General features: G+C 49.3%; 1 protein-coding gene across 3 annotated transcripts in view; it reads left to right on the top strand.

Annotated features, from left to right (window-relative positions):
• Positions 1-13,633, top strand: part of GGT7 (gamma-glutamyltransferase 7) — a 31,432-nt gene that overhangs the window by 13,300 nt on the left and 4,499 nt on the right. The window contains exons 4-14 of one of the 3 annotated variants that reach the window (XM_012455136.2): positions 835-952; positions 2,100-2,167; positions 2,380-2,453; positions 2,785-2,981; positions 5,515-5,602; positions 7,518-7,645; positions 7,822-7,910; positions 10,096-10,245; positions 10,362-10,479; positions 11,789-11,926; positions 13,054-13,153. In XM_012455136.2, coding sequence (XP_012310559.1) covers positions 835-952; positions 2,100-2,167; positions 2,380-2,453; positions 2,785-2,981; positions 5,515-5,602; positions 7,518-7,645; positions 7,822-7,910; positions 10,096-10,245; positions 10,362-10,479; positions 11,789-11,926; positions 13,054-13,153 — 1,268 coding nt within the window. Of the gene's footprint in view, positions 1-834; positions 953-2,099; positions 2,168-2,379; positions 2,454-2,784; positions 2,982-5,514; positions 5,603-7,517; positions 7,646-7,821; positions 7,911-10,095; positions 10,246-10,361; positions 10,480-10,572; positions 11,927-13,053; positions 13,154-13,633 lie in introns of those variants that run through there. The other 2 variants (XM_021665727.2, XM_012455137.3) reach the window with 2 other exon arrangements.

Below are 13,633 nucleotides of genomic sequence, written 5' to 3'. Positions count from 1 at the left end.
CCATGCTAAGAACTTCTTAAAAACAGAAGTTACAAACTGCCCACCCATGGGGAACACCCAGCGCACAGACTGGTTTTGTTTGGACACTGAACTGTCTTAAAGTTTTGGTTGCTCTTGTTAAAAAGTTGAGAATTTTCATAAAAATCCAGATTTCCAACATCTCTTGAACAATCGGGAGATCCGGTAACAACTTGGGCCCACATTATCACATGGCTGAAATTATCTGGAGTGGAATAGAAGCTGCTTCCCATGATGGGACATGCACTATCCAGTTTGCTCTTGTTTCTCTGTCCTGCTTTCCTTATTTTGTCATTTGGCTGTGGGCATTTTAGGTGTAAATAAGCCACAGAAAAGGAACAAGCTGATTAAGTTACCTATCTTGGTTCCTGTAAGACCAGCCCTTCAAGCTGTATCAAAGACATTCCGCTTTGGTTTTGCATGTTTTATCCTTACATAATCCAGTCCTGGGGGAGGGGCAAGGGACATAGCAAGTAGACAGGTGCAGGAAGCTGGCAGGGATCCAGCTCTGGTCCAGGTTGGGGGCAGAACATCCTGTTCTCCCAGTCTCTGGGCTTTTCCTAATCAGGGATTAAAGTCTCCAGTGACAGGCTGGAAGAGGTCCATGGACCCTGAGTCTCCAACCCCCTTGGTTTCACTCCCATCTTTTTAGGGTGGCTGAGTCTATGAATCCATGCTGGGGAGGGGGCTCAGACATCTGACCCCAAATGACAAATCAAGCCTACAGCTCTCACCACTGGGGATGGAGGGGCAGCAGGTTAATTGTACAGAGGGTTGCATGTTATCATCACTCTTCCCCTTCTGTGTCTCTCCCAGTGGGGGCGTGATGCTGGTACATGACATCCGTCGAAATGAGAGCCACCTAATTGATTTCCGGGAGTCTGCACCGGGGGCCCTCAGGGAAGAGACCCTGCAAAGATCCTGGGAGACCAAGGTGGGGACCCTGGTGAGAAGAGAGAGTTCAGGGGAATCTCTCTTCATTGCCCTTCTGCTAACCCAAGCATTAATTTGCTGAGTATTTACCATGTGAGTGGGAAAAAGAGTTGAGCAGGATTTGTGTAAGACAGGCAGCCCCCAAAATAAAATAATGAACCAGAAAATGTGGATGGTTGATTACAGGTAATACTGCAACACCTTGCTTCTCTGGCAGTTTTACCTGTCTGGCTGAAGTAAGGAAGGAAGAAAAAAGGCTACTGAGTACCCTGAAATGTCACAAAGTTGATGTAATAAAACTCGCACATCTCACTCTGAGCCAGTTGATTGTAACTTGCCCAGCCCCTCCCATATCGGAAGATTAAAGGGGAACTGCTAGAGGCGAACCAACTATCTGCTGAGAGAAAAAGAAGAAATTGAATAACTTGGAAAACTGGGTACTTAGTGCAGTGACAAAAGCCAAGCACACCCCCGAGTCCTCAGAGCTCAGAGTAATGATGGTGTGAAACTGAATAGGTTAAATGAAGGTTCCTTGTTCAACATTTTAAAAGGCAGGGTTGCCTGGGCACAGTGGCTCATACCTGTAATCCCAACACTTTGGGAAGCCAAGGCAGGAGGATTGCTTGAGGCCAGGAGCTTGCGACCAGCCTGAGCAACATAGTGAGACTTTGTCTCTACAAAATATGTTTTGAAATTAGCCCGGCATGGTAGCATGCGCCAAGGATCGCTTGACTTGAGCCCAGGAGTTGGAGGCCACAGTGAGCTATGACCATGCCACTGTACTCCATCCAGCCTGGGTAGCAGAACGAAACCCTGTCTCAAAAAAAAAAAAGGGCAGGGGTTGGTGAAATCCAATGTAGACAGGTGTCTGTCTAAACTGGTTACATCTGGGCTCTTGAAAGGTTTTGCTTAATTTATAAATCCCTCAACTACGGTAGCTAAAAGAGGCCTTTCTGCATTTGCCGATAGGAAGTCAGGGAGATGGGAGGGCTGCCTTCTTGGGAAAGCTTGTCCCTCCCTTGGGATACTTGGCCTGTGTCTCTCCCCTGTGCCAGCCATCCCTGGCTTGGGGCTCTGAGGAGTTCAGCCCAGCCCCCCCCTTCCAGTGACCTGGTCTCCTCTCTCCCTCGCCTGCCCGCCTTGCCCAGCCTGGGCTCTTGGTGGGGGTTCCCGGAATGGTGAAGGGGCTACATGAAGCTCACCAGCTCTATGGCAGGTAACAACCCTCCCCCTGGGGACCAGGGACCCCTGTTTGTATCTCTCCTTGGGTGGCCTTCTCCTGCTTCCCTGGATTCTTCCTTTCCAAACTCCCCCTCCTAATATCCCCTTCCCTTGCCAGGACTTTCCTTCCCAGGAATCCCCCTCCCCCCAGGACCCCTCCTCCTTCCCCCAGGACCTCCTCCACCCCCTGCTCTCCGGCCCCCCCAGGCTGCCATGGTCCCAAGTCCTGGCCTTCGCAGCAGCTGTGGCCCAAGATGGTTTCAACGTGACTCATGATCTAGGTCAGTGGGGCCTGGGGATTTGGGAGAGACTTGAGGTTGATGGAGAAGGGTAGAATCTTTGAGATTTGGGGGCCCAAGCCAAAGAGGACCTCTCTTCCAGTTTGCTCCTCAGACCCCCTCCCCACCTTATCCCACCCTCACCTGGAGGTGGCCTCAAGAGAGGGGGTCTGGGAAGGGCCCTTAGACATCCCTGCTTCTCCCTTAAGAGGCTCCTGGGGGGCCGGGGCACATAGGGAGGACCACTCAGCCCCCATCCACCCCACCTATTGCACGTCTCATCTGGTCCAGTCCTGGCACCCCGCCCTGCCCAGCCTCCCATCCCTGCCCCTAGCCCGTGCCCTGGCTGAACAGCTGCCACCCAACATGTCCGAGCACTTCCAAGAGACATTCCTGCCATCGGGCCGCCCACCACTACCTGGCTCGCTGCTGCGTCGGCCCGACCTGGCTGAAGTGCTGGATACACTTGGCACCTCTGGCCCGGCCGCCTTCTACTCTGGCGGCAACCTCACTCTGGAGATGGTAGCCGAGGTGAGTGCTAACATTGTACAGGTGGGGGTGTGCCCCAAGGTCCCTATTGCAGGACATCCTCTCCCCCTTTTTTCCTTCCTTCCTTCCCTCTCTTTCCTTCTATACATATTTACTGTGGATTATGTTCATTTGAAATTCTAGAATAGTCAAAACTAACCTCTATCAACAGAAATCAGACCAGTGGTTAATGGGGCCAGGAGGAGTTGACTGGGCTATGACATTTAAAACCTCCTGGGATGATAGAAGTGTTCTGTCTTTTTTAAAGAAAAATGGCATCTCACTTTGTCACCCAGGCTGGAGTGCAGTGTTGCCATCTTGGCTCACTGCAACCTCTGCCTCCCAGGTTCAAGTGATCCTCCTGCCTCAGCCTCCCAAGTAACTGGGATTATAGGTGTGCACCACCACGCCCAGCTAAGTTTGTATTTTTAGTAGAGACAGGGTTTCACAATGTTGGCCAGGCTGGTCTCGAACTCCTGACCTCAAGTGATCTACCCGTCTTGGCCTCTCAAAGTGCTGGGATTATAAGTGTGAGCCACTGTGCCTGGCCAGAAGTATTCTGTCTTGATTCAGAGGTACCTTTGGGCTTCTCAGGGGTGATGCCAACCTGTGTAGGGGCTTGTCATGTCCCTCCCAGGCCTGGTGGAGACCCAATATCAGCCTCAGCTTCCCTAAGCTCACAATCCCTCCCAGCTCTCAGGTTTTCTAGGGACTGAGAGAAGCACCTCTTTCACTGTTGACTACCAGGACTGGGGAGATTGACACAGAAGGTTACCATCCAACCCCAAAGAGTCCCAGTCTCAGGCAGTAACAGGTGTGAGAACTGTCATTAATAGTGCAAAACTCCCAATGGAAAATTATGTTCAAGATAAGGATGCATAGACCAACTCAGTGGTTCTCTCATTTGACCAATGGGGATGATTATATCTGTCTCTGCCTTATGGTTGTGGGAATTAAATAGGTCTGTTATTCATTCAACTTTCACAGAGTGCCAACTCTGTGCCAGGCCCTATGCTGGGCACTGGATGTGCCGATACTTAACTGGAAAGTCCAGGAGATTACTGACTTTAGATTCTTCTGGGTCCAGGTTCTCAGTCCATAGTGTTAGGATTTGCTCTCCTTCTTTTTCTTTCTCTCTCTCTCTCTCAACTCTACTTTCCTCTGTTTGGATTCACTCTCAGATCCTTTCCACCTGCTCCCCACCAGCCCATGTCAGGCCATCCTTCCAGCAAGCCACTCCAGAGAAAGAGCATTTCTCCTTCCCAGTAGTTCCAGCAAAAGCCTCCAGGTTGTGTCTTATTGGCTCATCATAGGTCTCATGACTATTCCCAAACCAATCACTGTTGCACAGAAGGTAATGCCCCAATTGGCCAGGCCTGAGTTGTGTGCCCTTTCCTGGAGGTGGCAAAGGGAACACAGGAGATTCTAACAAAGACCATTAGATCTCTGACAAAAAGAAACCCAAAGTTGAGTTTATTAACTTGCCAGACAAAGGAACTCAAGAATTCAAATGGGCCAGGCATGGTGGCTCACCCCTGTAATCCCAGCACTTTGGAAGGCCAAGGCAGGCAGATCCCTGAGCCCAAGAGTTTGAGACCAGCCTGAGCAACATAGTAAGCCCCCATCTCTACAACACATACAAAACTACCCAGCTGTGGTGGCACATGCCTATAGTCCCAGCTACTCAGGAGGCTGAGGCAGGAGGATCTTCTGAGCCTGGGAAGGTTGAGGCTGCAGTGAGCCATAATCATGCCACTGCATTCCAGCCTGGGTGGCAGAGTGAGACCCTGTCTCAAAAAAAAAAAAATTTAATGTGTAATTCACTGAAGGTAGATAAATCAGGGGTTTCAAGTACTATAAAGTACAAAAAAGGAAAGGATTCAGAGTGGTTATGCTAATTTAGAGTTGACAGTACACTGGATGGGATGGAATGAGCCCGTTGGTTGTACAAGACTGGTTCATTGGTCAATAACAAGTGCTTGTTTATGCCCAATAAGGATCAGTCCTTCCAGGATCACTCAAAGTCATGGTTTTGTAGTGGCTTTAGTTGGTTGTGATGAGATGCAGCATTCAGTTTTGATATCTCCTAGGCAAGTGCTGCTGTAAGTGGAAAATCTTCCTTTCACATAGGCAGAGAGCAGCAGGTACAAAGACTGCAAAGACACAAAGGCATGAGTTCAGAAACTGCAGGTCACTCTGCAGTCGTATAGAGCTCACTGGGGAATAGCAGGACATGAGGGGAGGGGTAGGCAGGGGCCATATCACAAAAGGCCTTGAATGGCAAGCTAGGGAAGTCATTAATAGAATGTACCCCATATAATGCCTGGCACATAATAGGTGCTCTGTGTTAGTGCTTTTCCCCCCTTCCTTTGTCCTGGGGTGTTGGGATAATGGGGTCTCTAAAGGCCACAATGGGAGTTGCAGAAGGCACAGAAGTTAGAAACAGCTGATCTGTTTGTGATCCAAATATGTATTATAGGCTAAAACCACATGCTCACAATGGTGGACAGTCATTCTCTCATTCTCTCTCCTCCAGGCTCAGCATGCAGGGGGTGTCATAACCGAAGAGGACTTCAGCAATTACAGCGCCCTTGTGGAGAAGCCTGTGTGTGGCATATACAGAGGTGACCTCTCCCCCGGCTCCCAGGGTCCCCACTCAGGAGAAGCCTCCCAGTCCACGGTCACATCGTTTTGGCCTAGAGACTCCTCTCCATTTCACAGGAGAGAAACTAAGGCAGTGAGCTGCCTGGGCAGCCAACTGTTGAAGCAAGCCAGAGCCAGCCCACCTTCTGAAAAGTAGCTGTGGGATCAGTTACCTCAAGTATTTAGGACATGGGAGGTGGACCTGGTCAAACACTCCAACCTGGAAGTTGGGGTTCTGGCCATAGGTTTTCTTGATTTGGGCTCCGTGTTGCCTCCGCCCTCTCCCTAGCCACACTGTCACTGCCCTGTACTGCCTAAGTATTTTTAAGACAAAGTCCTTCCAAGCTTAACGGTAGAATGAACCCTTCAAGACATTCATAGACCCGGCTCCCCATTGTGCCAAAAGGAAATTGAGGCCTAAGGAGGGAATAGAACTTAACTGGCCAAACTCAAGAAAACCAACAGGGAACCCAAAGAGCCAAGCTTATGGCCTGGGTGAGGTCCATGGTTGCTGAACCCAAGGTAGTAGGTGCTGGATTTCTCAGATGGTTCTCAGGTTCTTTCCCTTCTGGGAGAGCCAGATCACATCAAGCCCCAGTAAAGGGTTTCTCTGAGTTCAAGTTTCCGGGCCGCAATTTCCAAACTGATTCCTCTGCCAGAGGCAGTGGAATATGATGCAATGGAAAGAGCATTATCAGCCAGGTGCAGTGGCTCAGGCCTGTAACCCCAGCACTTTGGGAGGCCGAGGCAGGAGGATCGCCTGAGCCCAGGAGTTCATGACCAGCCTGGGCAACATAGTGAGATATAGTCTCTATAAAAAATTTAAAAGTTAATCAGGCGTGGTGGCGTGCCTGTAGTCCTGGCTACTCAGGAGGTTGAGATGGGAGGATTGCTTGAGCCTGGGAGGTCCAGGCTGCAGTGAGCATGATTGTGCCACTGCACTCCAGCCTGGGTGACAGAGTGAAACCATATCTCACACACACACACAAACACACACACATACACACACACACACACATAAACAAAAATAAAAAGAAAAAAGGAACAAGCGTAGTATTGGAGTTAGGATTTGAGTACCAACTGTGCCATTTGCCTTGAACAAGCTACTTCCGGCTCTGAGCCTTGGTTTCCTCCTTAAAATGGAGATAATAATAATACCTGAATCTTAGGATGCCCATAAGGATTTGATGAGATAATGTAGGAAGTTGCCCTGATCAGAGCAGGCATTGAATATGGATTTTCCATTTCCCCTTCCCAGCCTGGGTTGTCTCAACAATGCTAGTACCTTGAGTGCTCTGGATTCCCCTTGTCCCTCTGTACCACAGTTTCCAGACCCATCAAATATGTGTGATAACAGTAGCCACTGTGAGGACTAAGTGAGTTAATTCATATTACTGTTATATATCAGTGATTATTATTCCTTTGATGTCCAAACATCTAGTAACAGAATAGGAAGAGAAGGTTGTTGCTGCCAAGACGTTTGGGGCTGGATGAGACTATCGGAGGTCGTGGATAGTATCCTGGCCTATGGGAGAGCTGAAAAGAGATATGTGACAGGCCAGGAATAAGGACATCTGGTCACCTGTTTCTGCTCTGCTCTGCTGATGGCCTGCAGTTTGACTCTGGGCAAGCTACAGCACTCTCGAGCCTTAGTTTTCTCAAATGGCCAAGCAAACTGAAGACCGATGTTCTGAGCTCAAATCCTGGCCCTGCCCTTGACTTACCATGTGAACCTGAGTGGGTCCCTTTGCCTCTCAATGCTTCAATTTCCCCATCTGGTGAAGGGGTTCAGTGCAGTGGTCTCAGTGTGTGTGATGGTGGGATGTGGAGATGGGATGTGGGATGTGAAGGTGCCTTGACCCCTCCCATGCCATCGGTTACTTCCTGTCCTTTCAGGCCACCTGGTTCTCAGTCCCCCACCCCCGCACACGGGCCCTGCCCTCATCAGTGCTCTCAACATCCTGGAGGGGTTCAATCTCACCAGTCTAGTATCCCGAGAACAGGCTCTTCACTGGGTGGCAGAGGTAAGGCTGACCCCTCCACCTTTCCCTGGATTTAGGGACATTAGGAGTGGGGAGATTGAGTACTGCCATAGGGCAGGACTAAATCACCTCCAGGTTTTCTCACACATGAAGATCTACTGGGTGTGGGTGCTGGGAGGGGCCTGGCAGCCTATTCCATATCCCTGCTGTATTTTCAGACCCTGAAGATTGCATTAGCCCTGGCCAGCAGACTGGGAGATCCCATCTATGATTCTACCATCACTGAGAGCATGGATGACATGCTCAGGTGGGTCTTGGGCAGGACCTGGGAGCTGCAGAGGCAGTGGTGGCTGTGGGGAAAGGATCAGGTGAAAAGCAGCTGGTGTAGCAATAAAGGCCTGAAATCCTAAGTCAATTTCAGCTCAACCCCCAACTCACAACTTGATACTGGGTGCCTCTCCCTGCGCCTCACCTTTCCTATCAGCACAATGAGTTGGCCTACTTCATGTGGCTCTTAAATTTTTTTCAGGCTAGAATAGCACCTATATGAGCCCACTTGCTCCTCCTTTTGAGTGGGAAAAGAAAGCTTAATACCAAACAAAGTCCTGGCACAGTGGCTCATACTTGTAATCCAGCACTTTGGGAGGCCAAGGCAGGTGGATCACCTGGGGGTCAGGAGTTTGATACCAGCCTGACCAACATAATGAAACCCTGTCTCTACTAAAAATACAAAAATTAGCCAGCAATGGTGGCTCATGCCTGTAGTCCCAGCTACTCGGGAGGCTGAGGCAGGAGAATCACTTGAACCCAGGAGGCGGAGGTTGCAGTGAGCCAAGACCACACCACTGCACTCCAGCCTGGGCAATAGAGTGAGAATTTGTCTCCAAAAACAAACAAACAAAGACAGTCTCCAGGCAAATAATGAAGGTCGTGGGAATACAGCTTCATTAGCAATATCATATAGTAGTAGGTTGTAGGCTCTGGTGAGACTGCCTCCATTCAAATCCCGGCTTTACCCTTTGCTAGCTTTGCAGACTTGGGCAAGTAAATCTAAATCTCAGTTTCTACAAGGGATCTTGACAATAATGGTATCAACCTCATGAGGCTGTGGTGAGGACTAAACAAAGTCATACATGTAAAGTCTTTTTTGGTTGAAAATTGAATAAATGTCAAGTTATCCTTGGTAATTTATCATTCTCTAATCAACTATGGATAACCGAACACATAGTTATTTGGTAAGAAACCCTCAGTTGAATTTTTAAAAGTCTGGAGAATTACATGTTGTTTCTAAGATCAATGCAAACTTTGTTCTAAAACACACACACACGCCTATATGAAATCTACTCAACCAGTTCATCCAGTAAATAGTTATTGAGCACATACTCTGTGCCTTGGGACGCAATTTTAATAGAAAGTAAAGATCCTGGTTGGGCGTGGTGGCTCACGACTGTAATCTAGGCACTTTGAGAGGCCAAGGCAGGTGGATCATTTGAGGTCAGGAGTTCAAGACCAGCCTGGCCAACATAGTGAAACCCCATCTCGACTAAAAATACCAAAAAAAAAAAAATTAGCTGGGCATGGTGGTGGGTGCCTATAATCCCAGCTACTCGGGAGGCTGAGGCAGGAGAATCTCTTGAACCTGTGAGGCAGAGGTTGCAGTGAGCTGAGATAGTGCCACTGCACTCCAGCTGGGTGACAGAGAAAAACTCTGTCTCAAAAAAAAAAAAAGTAAAGATCCTCCTATCTTCTCCCAACTAAACTCTTAATGAAACTTTAGACAACAAACATTAGTTTACATGAATCCAGTTTGTTAATTCAAAACAAATATTTTCTGATCATCCACTATGCACCAGTCACTTTCATAGAAAGGATTAAGAAGTAAAGGTAGAGGCCGGGCGCGGTGGCTCAAGCCTGTAATCCCAGCACTTTGGGAGGCCGAGGCGGGTGGATCACGAGGTCAAGAGATCGAGACCATCCTGGTCAACATGGTGAAACCCCGTCTCTACTAATACAAAAAAAAAAAAATTAGCTGGGCATGGTGGCGCGTGCCTGTAATCCCAGCTACTCAGGAGGCTGAGGCAGGAGAATTGCCTGAACCCAGGAGGCGGAGGTTGCGGTGAGCCGAGATCGCGCCATTGCACTCCAGCCTGGGTAACAAGTGAAACTTCGTCTCAAAAAAAAAAAAAAAAAAAAAAAAAAAAAAAGAAGTAAAGGTAGATAACTAAGAGACTCTTGATTTAAACATTAAATAAATTAAATGTTGGTTCCAGAAGAGAATCTAAATAACACCTAAATAAATTCATTCCTTTCAACAGCTATTTTCTGGGTATTTCTTATGTGCTAGCAATTAATGAGCTTCTGCACTCATAGACTTAGTAGTACAGTGGGGGAGGTAGATTTCATCAAATAATTACACAAACACCACAAAAGTGAGGTAGGTGAGTGTATTGAGAGCCTGTTGTTTGCTCATCTCCCACTCCTTGTCTTTTCAGCAAGGTGGAGGCTGCCTACCTCCGGGGCCATATCAATGACTCCCAGGCAGCCCCTGCCCCGCTCCTGCCTGTCTATGAGCTAGACGGAGCTCCCACGGCTGCCCAGGTGCTGATCATGGGACCTGATGACTTCATTGTGGCCATGGTTAGGTATGCCAGCTGAGACTCAGAACCTGAAACAAGGGATCCTCTGAACCAAGAGGGTGTGGGGGCTGGGTAGAGGTGAAAATGGGCCAGGGCTCACCTGGCCCCACCTCGGCCCCCAGCTCCCTGAACCAGCCCTTTGGCAGCGGCCTTATCACCCCCTCGGGGATCCTGCTCAACAGCCAGATGCTAGACTTCTCCTGGCCCAACCGGACAGCTAACCACTCTGCACCTAGCCTGGTAGGATTTGCTTCACTCCTCCCCTGGGGACCCTGAGGCTTATAGGTAGGAGGTGCAATGGCATGGCTGCCCCTTCCTCTCTACTTTCTCCAGAATCTTCTAGTATAAGGAAGCCTAAAGAAGATGTTCACCTCAACTCTACCCCTGCTAAGTCTGGGATATGGAGCCCAGTGGGTCTGAAGAATCTTTGTCTCATTCTATCACTGTCTTACTGTGTGACCTTGTGAAGATCTTGCCCTCTCTGGGCAATTTCTTTACCTGTACAATGAGGATATTGGCTCCTATTTGATGTTTTGGGCACTTTCCAACACTAGTGGTCTATGACTATGTGAGCTTGAGCTGATGCGGCTCAGCCCTATGGCTGGGCACAAAAGAGCAGCAACCCAAGGAGGAAGGATTTAATTTTTTTTTTTTTTGAGACGAAGTCTCACTCAGTTGCCCAGGCTGGAGTATAGTGGTGCGATCTCAGCTCACTGCAACCTCTTCCTCCTGGTAGCTGGGATTACAGGTGCCCGCCACCACGTCCAGCTAATTTTTTTGAATTTTTAGTAGAGACAGGTTTCACCATGTTGGCCAGGCTGGTCTCGAACCCCTGACCTCAAATGATTCATCCGCTTTGGCCTCTCAAAGTGCTGGGATTACGGGTGTGAGCCACTGCACCTGGCCGGATTTAATAATTTTTATCCAGTTAGAAATCAGCATCACACAGTTGTGTGATGCTGACACTCTTACACCCCCACAAGCTGGGGCCCCAACAGGGCAAAGATGCATGGAGATGATCAGGGTGGGGTTATCTTGTTCTTCCCCATTGCCTGTTCTTCCCCGTTGCCAACTCACACTCTTACACCCCACAAGCTGGGGCCCCAACAGGGCAAAGATGCATGGAGATGATCAGGGTGGGGTTATCTTGTTCTTCCCCATTGCCTGTTCTTCCCCATTGCCAACTCACACTCTTACACCCCACAAGCTGGGGCCCCAACAGGGCAAAGATGCATGGAGATGATCAGGGTGGGGTTATCCTGTTCTTCCCCATTGCCATCTTTCTTGGCTTGGTCCTTTCTCCTGTGACCATAGCAGCCTCATAGCTCAGTGGATGCACTTATCACTCCCCCACCCACCCCACCCATCCAGGCACCCTACCCATTTCACAGACAGCAAACTGTTGTCTGGGAAGGGACCAGTCTCCCAGGAAAACTGGGACTGTGGAAGATGTGGAAGAGGGAGAGCAGCTGGAAGGGTTGTGGAGTGGCCCTTTCCCTGTCTTGTCCCACCCCACCTCCCCTTTGTGGTCTCTGTCCTCTAACAACAGGAGAACTCAGTGCAGCCAGGGAAGCGGCCACTCTCTTTCCTGCTGCCCACAGTGGTCCGACCCGCGGAGGGGCTCTGTGGAACCTACCTCGCTCTGGGGGCCAGTGGAGCTGCCCGGGGCCTCAGCGGCCTGACCCAGGTGAGGTTTACCCCATGGTTGGCTTTTTTCAGTCAGGAGCCAAGCTGTGGCCTAGACTGCAGATGCCCATCATCTCTGTGGCTTGTTTCCATTCCTTATACGGCAAACATGGGCTGAGGCTGTTTTGTGCCCGGCGCACCCTGGGCAATGTGGACATGGGCTGCGTTGGGTTTCTTAGTGAAAATGGAGCTCCAGTGCTCCCTGTCTTTCTCAGTTGCAGGGGAAATTGCAGGGTCAGTAGAACTGAAAAGTGAGGTTAGCATGTGGGCGGCTTGGGTTCTGTTAACCTCAAGTCCCATGATACCTCTACCCAGCATCTGAATAGACAACCAGCCCTCTTTAGGATGGGATTTTGAAAGGAAGGGCCTGCTTCTCTCCAGAACACCTCGGCATGGTTCCATGAATGTCTTGAGCACCTGATATATATGCCAGGTACATATTTTGGCAGGTGATGAGTTAACTATCTTGAGTTCTGGAATCAGACACGCCTGGGTTCCAGCCCAGGTGCTACCAATTTGCAACCGTGTGATGCTGGAAAATTCACTTAACAGCTCTGAATCTCAGTCTCCTCATCTTTAAAATGGAAATAATAACAATAGCTAACATTATAGAGCTCATACTAAGTGCTGGGCACTGTGTTATATGTGTTAACCCTCTTAACCTTCACAGTTCTGGGGGGAATCCTTATTTCTATTTTATAGATAAGGAAACTGAAGCCCAGAGAGGTTAAGACATTAGGTCAAGTACCTTCAGCTAGAAAGAGTGGACAGGGAGTTTGGTTCCAGAGCCTACGCACACTCCTAACCACTAGGTTAAAGGCACCCACATTGTGCCCTAGATCACCCCTAGCTGTTAACCTTGTCCTATCCAGAGAGAAAAGAAGGGAGCCCGGGGCTAAAGGAGACTTGGTTCTAGTGGTGCTTCTTCCCTGGCTTCCTCTACACTCTGGGGTGAGTCATTTCCCTTGCTGGCCTTCAAATTCCCTCTCTGTGAAATGGGAACAATCATCACAGGCCTGCCTGTCTTCCAGGACTGTTAAGAGGCTCAGATGCCCAGTATAAGAGTTCTCAAGACTAAGGAGCCTGGACCATCACCCCTGGGACTTTTCTGTTCTTTGGCTACCGCAGGTTCTGCTGAATGTCCTGACCTTGAACCGGAACCTGAGTGACAGCCTAGCCCGAGGCCGCCTACACCCGGACCTGCAGTCCAACCTCCTGCAGGTGGACAGTGAGTGCAGAGCAGAGACCTTGTGGGACGGGCACAGGGACAGGTAGAGAAAGGGACTCCTCCCAAGGGTGCCCCTGCCTCAACCAGCTCCAACTGCAGTGAAGTTTGGTTTTCTTCAGCAAATTCCTATTGGAGCAGTGAACGATCTGGGGATTGGAACCAGTCTTGCCATTTCCTGGCTGTGTGGCCTTGGGAAATCCATGTCTCAACTCTGAGCCTCAGTTTTCTCATTTGTAAAATAAGATGCAGTTGTTCATTCTTCAAACCTTCATTTACTCAACAGTTTGTATTGAACATCCACTAGGTGCCAGGCATCATCCTAGGTGCTGGGGATACTGCATTTACAGGTAAACAGGAAAATAAGTCATCAAAGAAATATGAGACAGTAAAATAAGTTCTCTGCCAACTGTCAAAGCAGGGTGATATAATAGGACTGACTCAGTGATCAAGGAAGACTTCTCTTTGGTGCCATTTAAGCTG

The sequence above is a fragment of the Aotus nancymaae genome, unplaced genomic scaffold (genome assembly GCF_030222135.1).
Source record: "Aotus nancymaae isolate 86718 unplaced genomic scaffold, 86718_ANA_hifiasm-v0.15.2.pri h1tg000029l, whole genome shotgun sequence".
NCBI classification, from domain to species: Eukaryota; Metazoa; Chordata; class Mammalia; order Primates; family Aotidae; genus Aotus; species Aotus nancymaae.
Note: the sequence above shows the minus strand (reverse complement) of the source record. Positions and strands in the feature narration are given on the sequence as shown.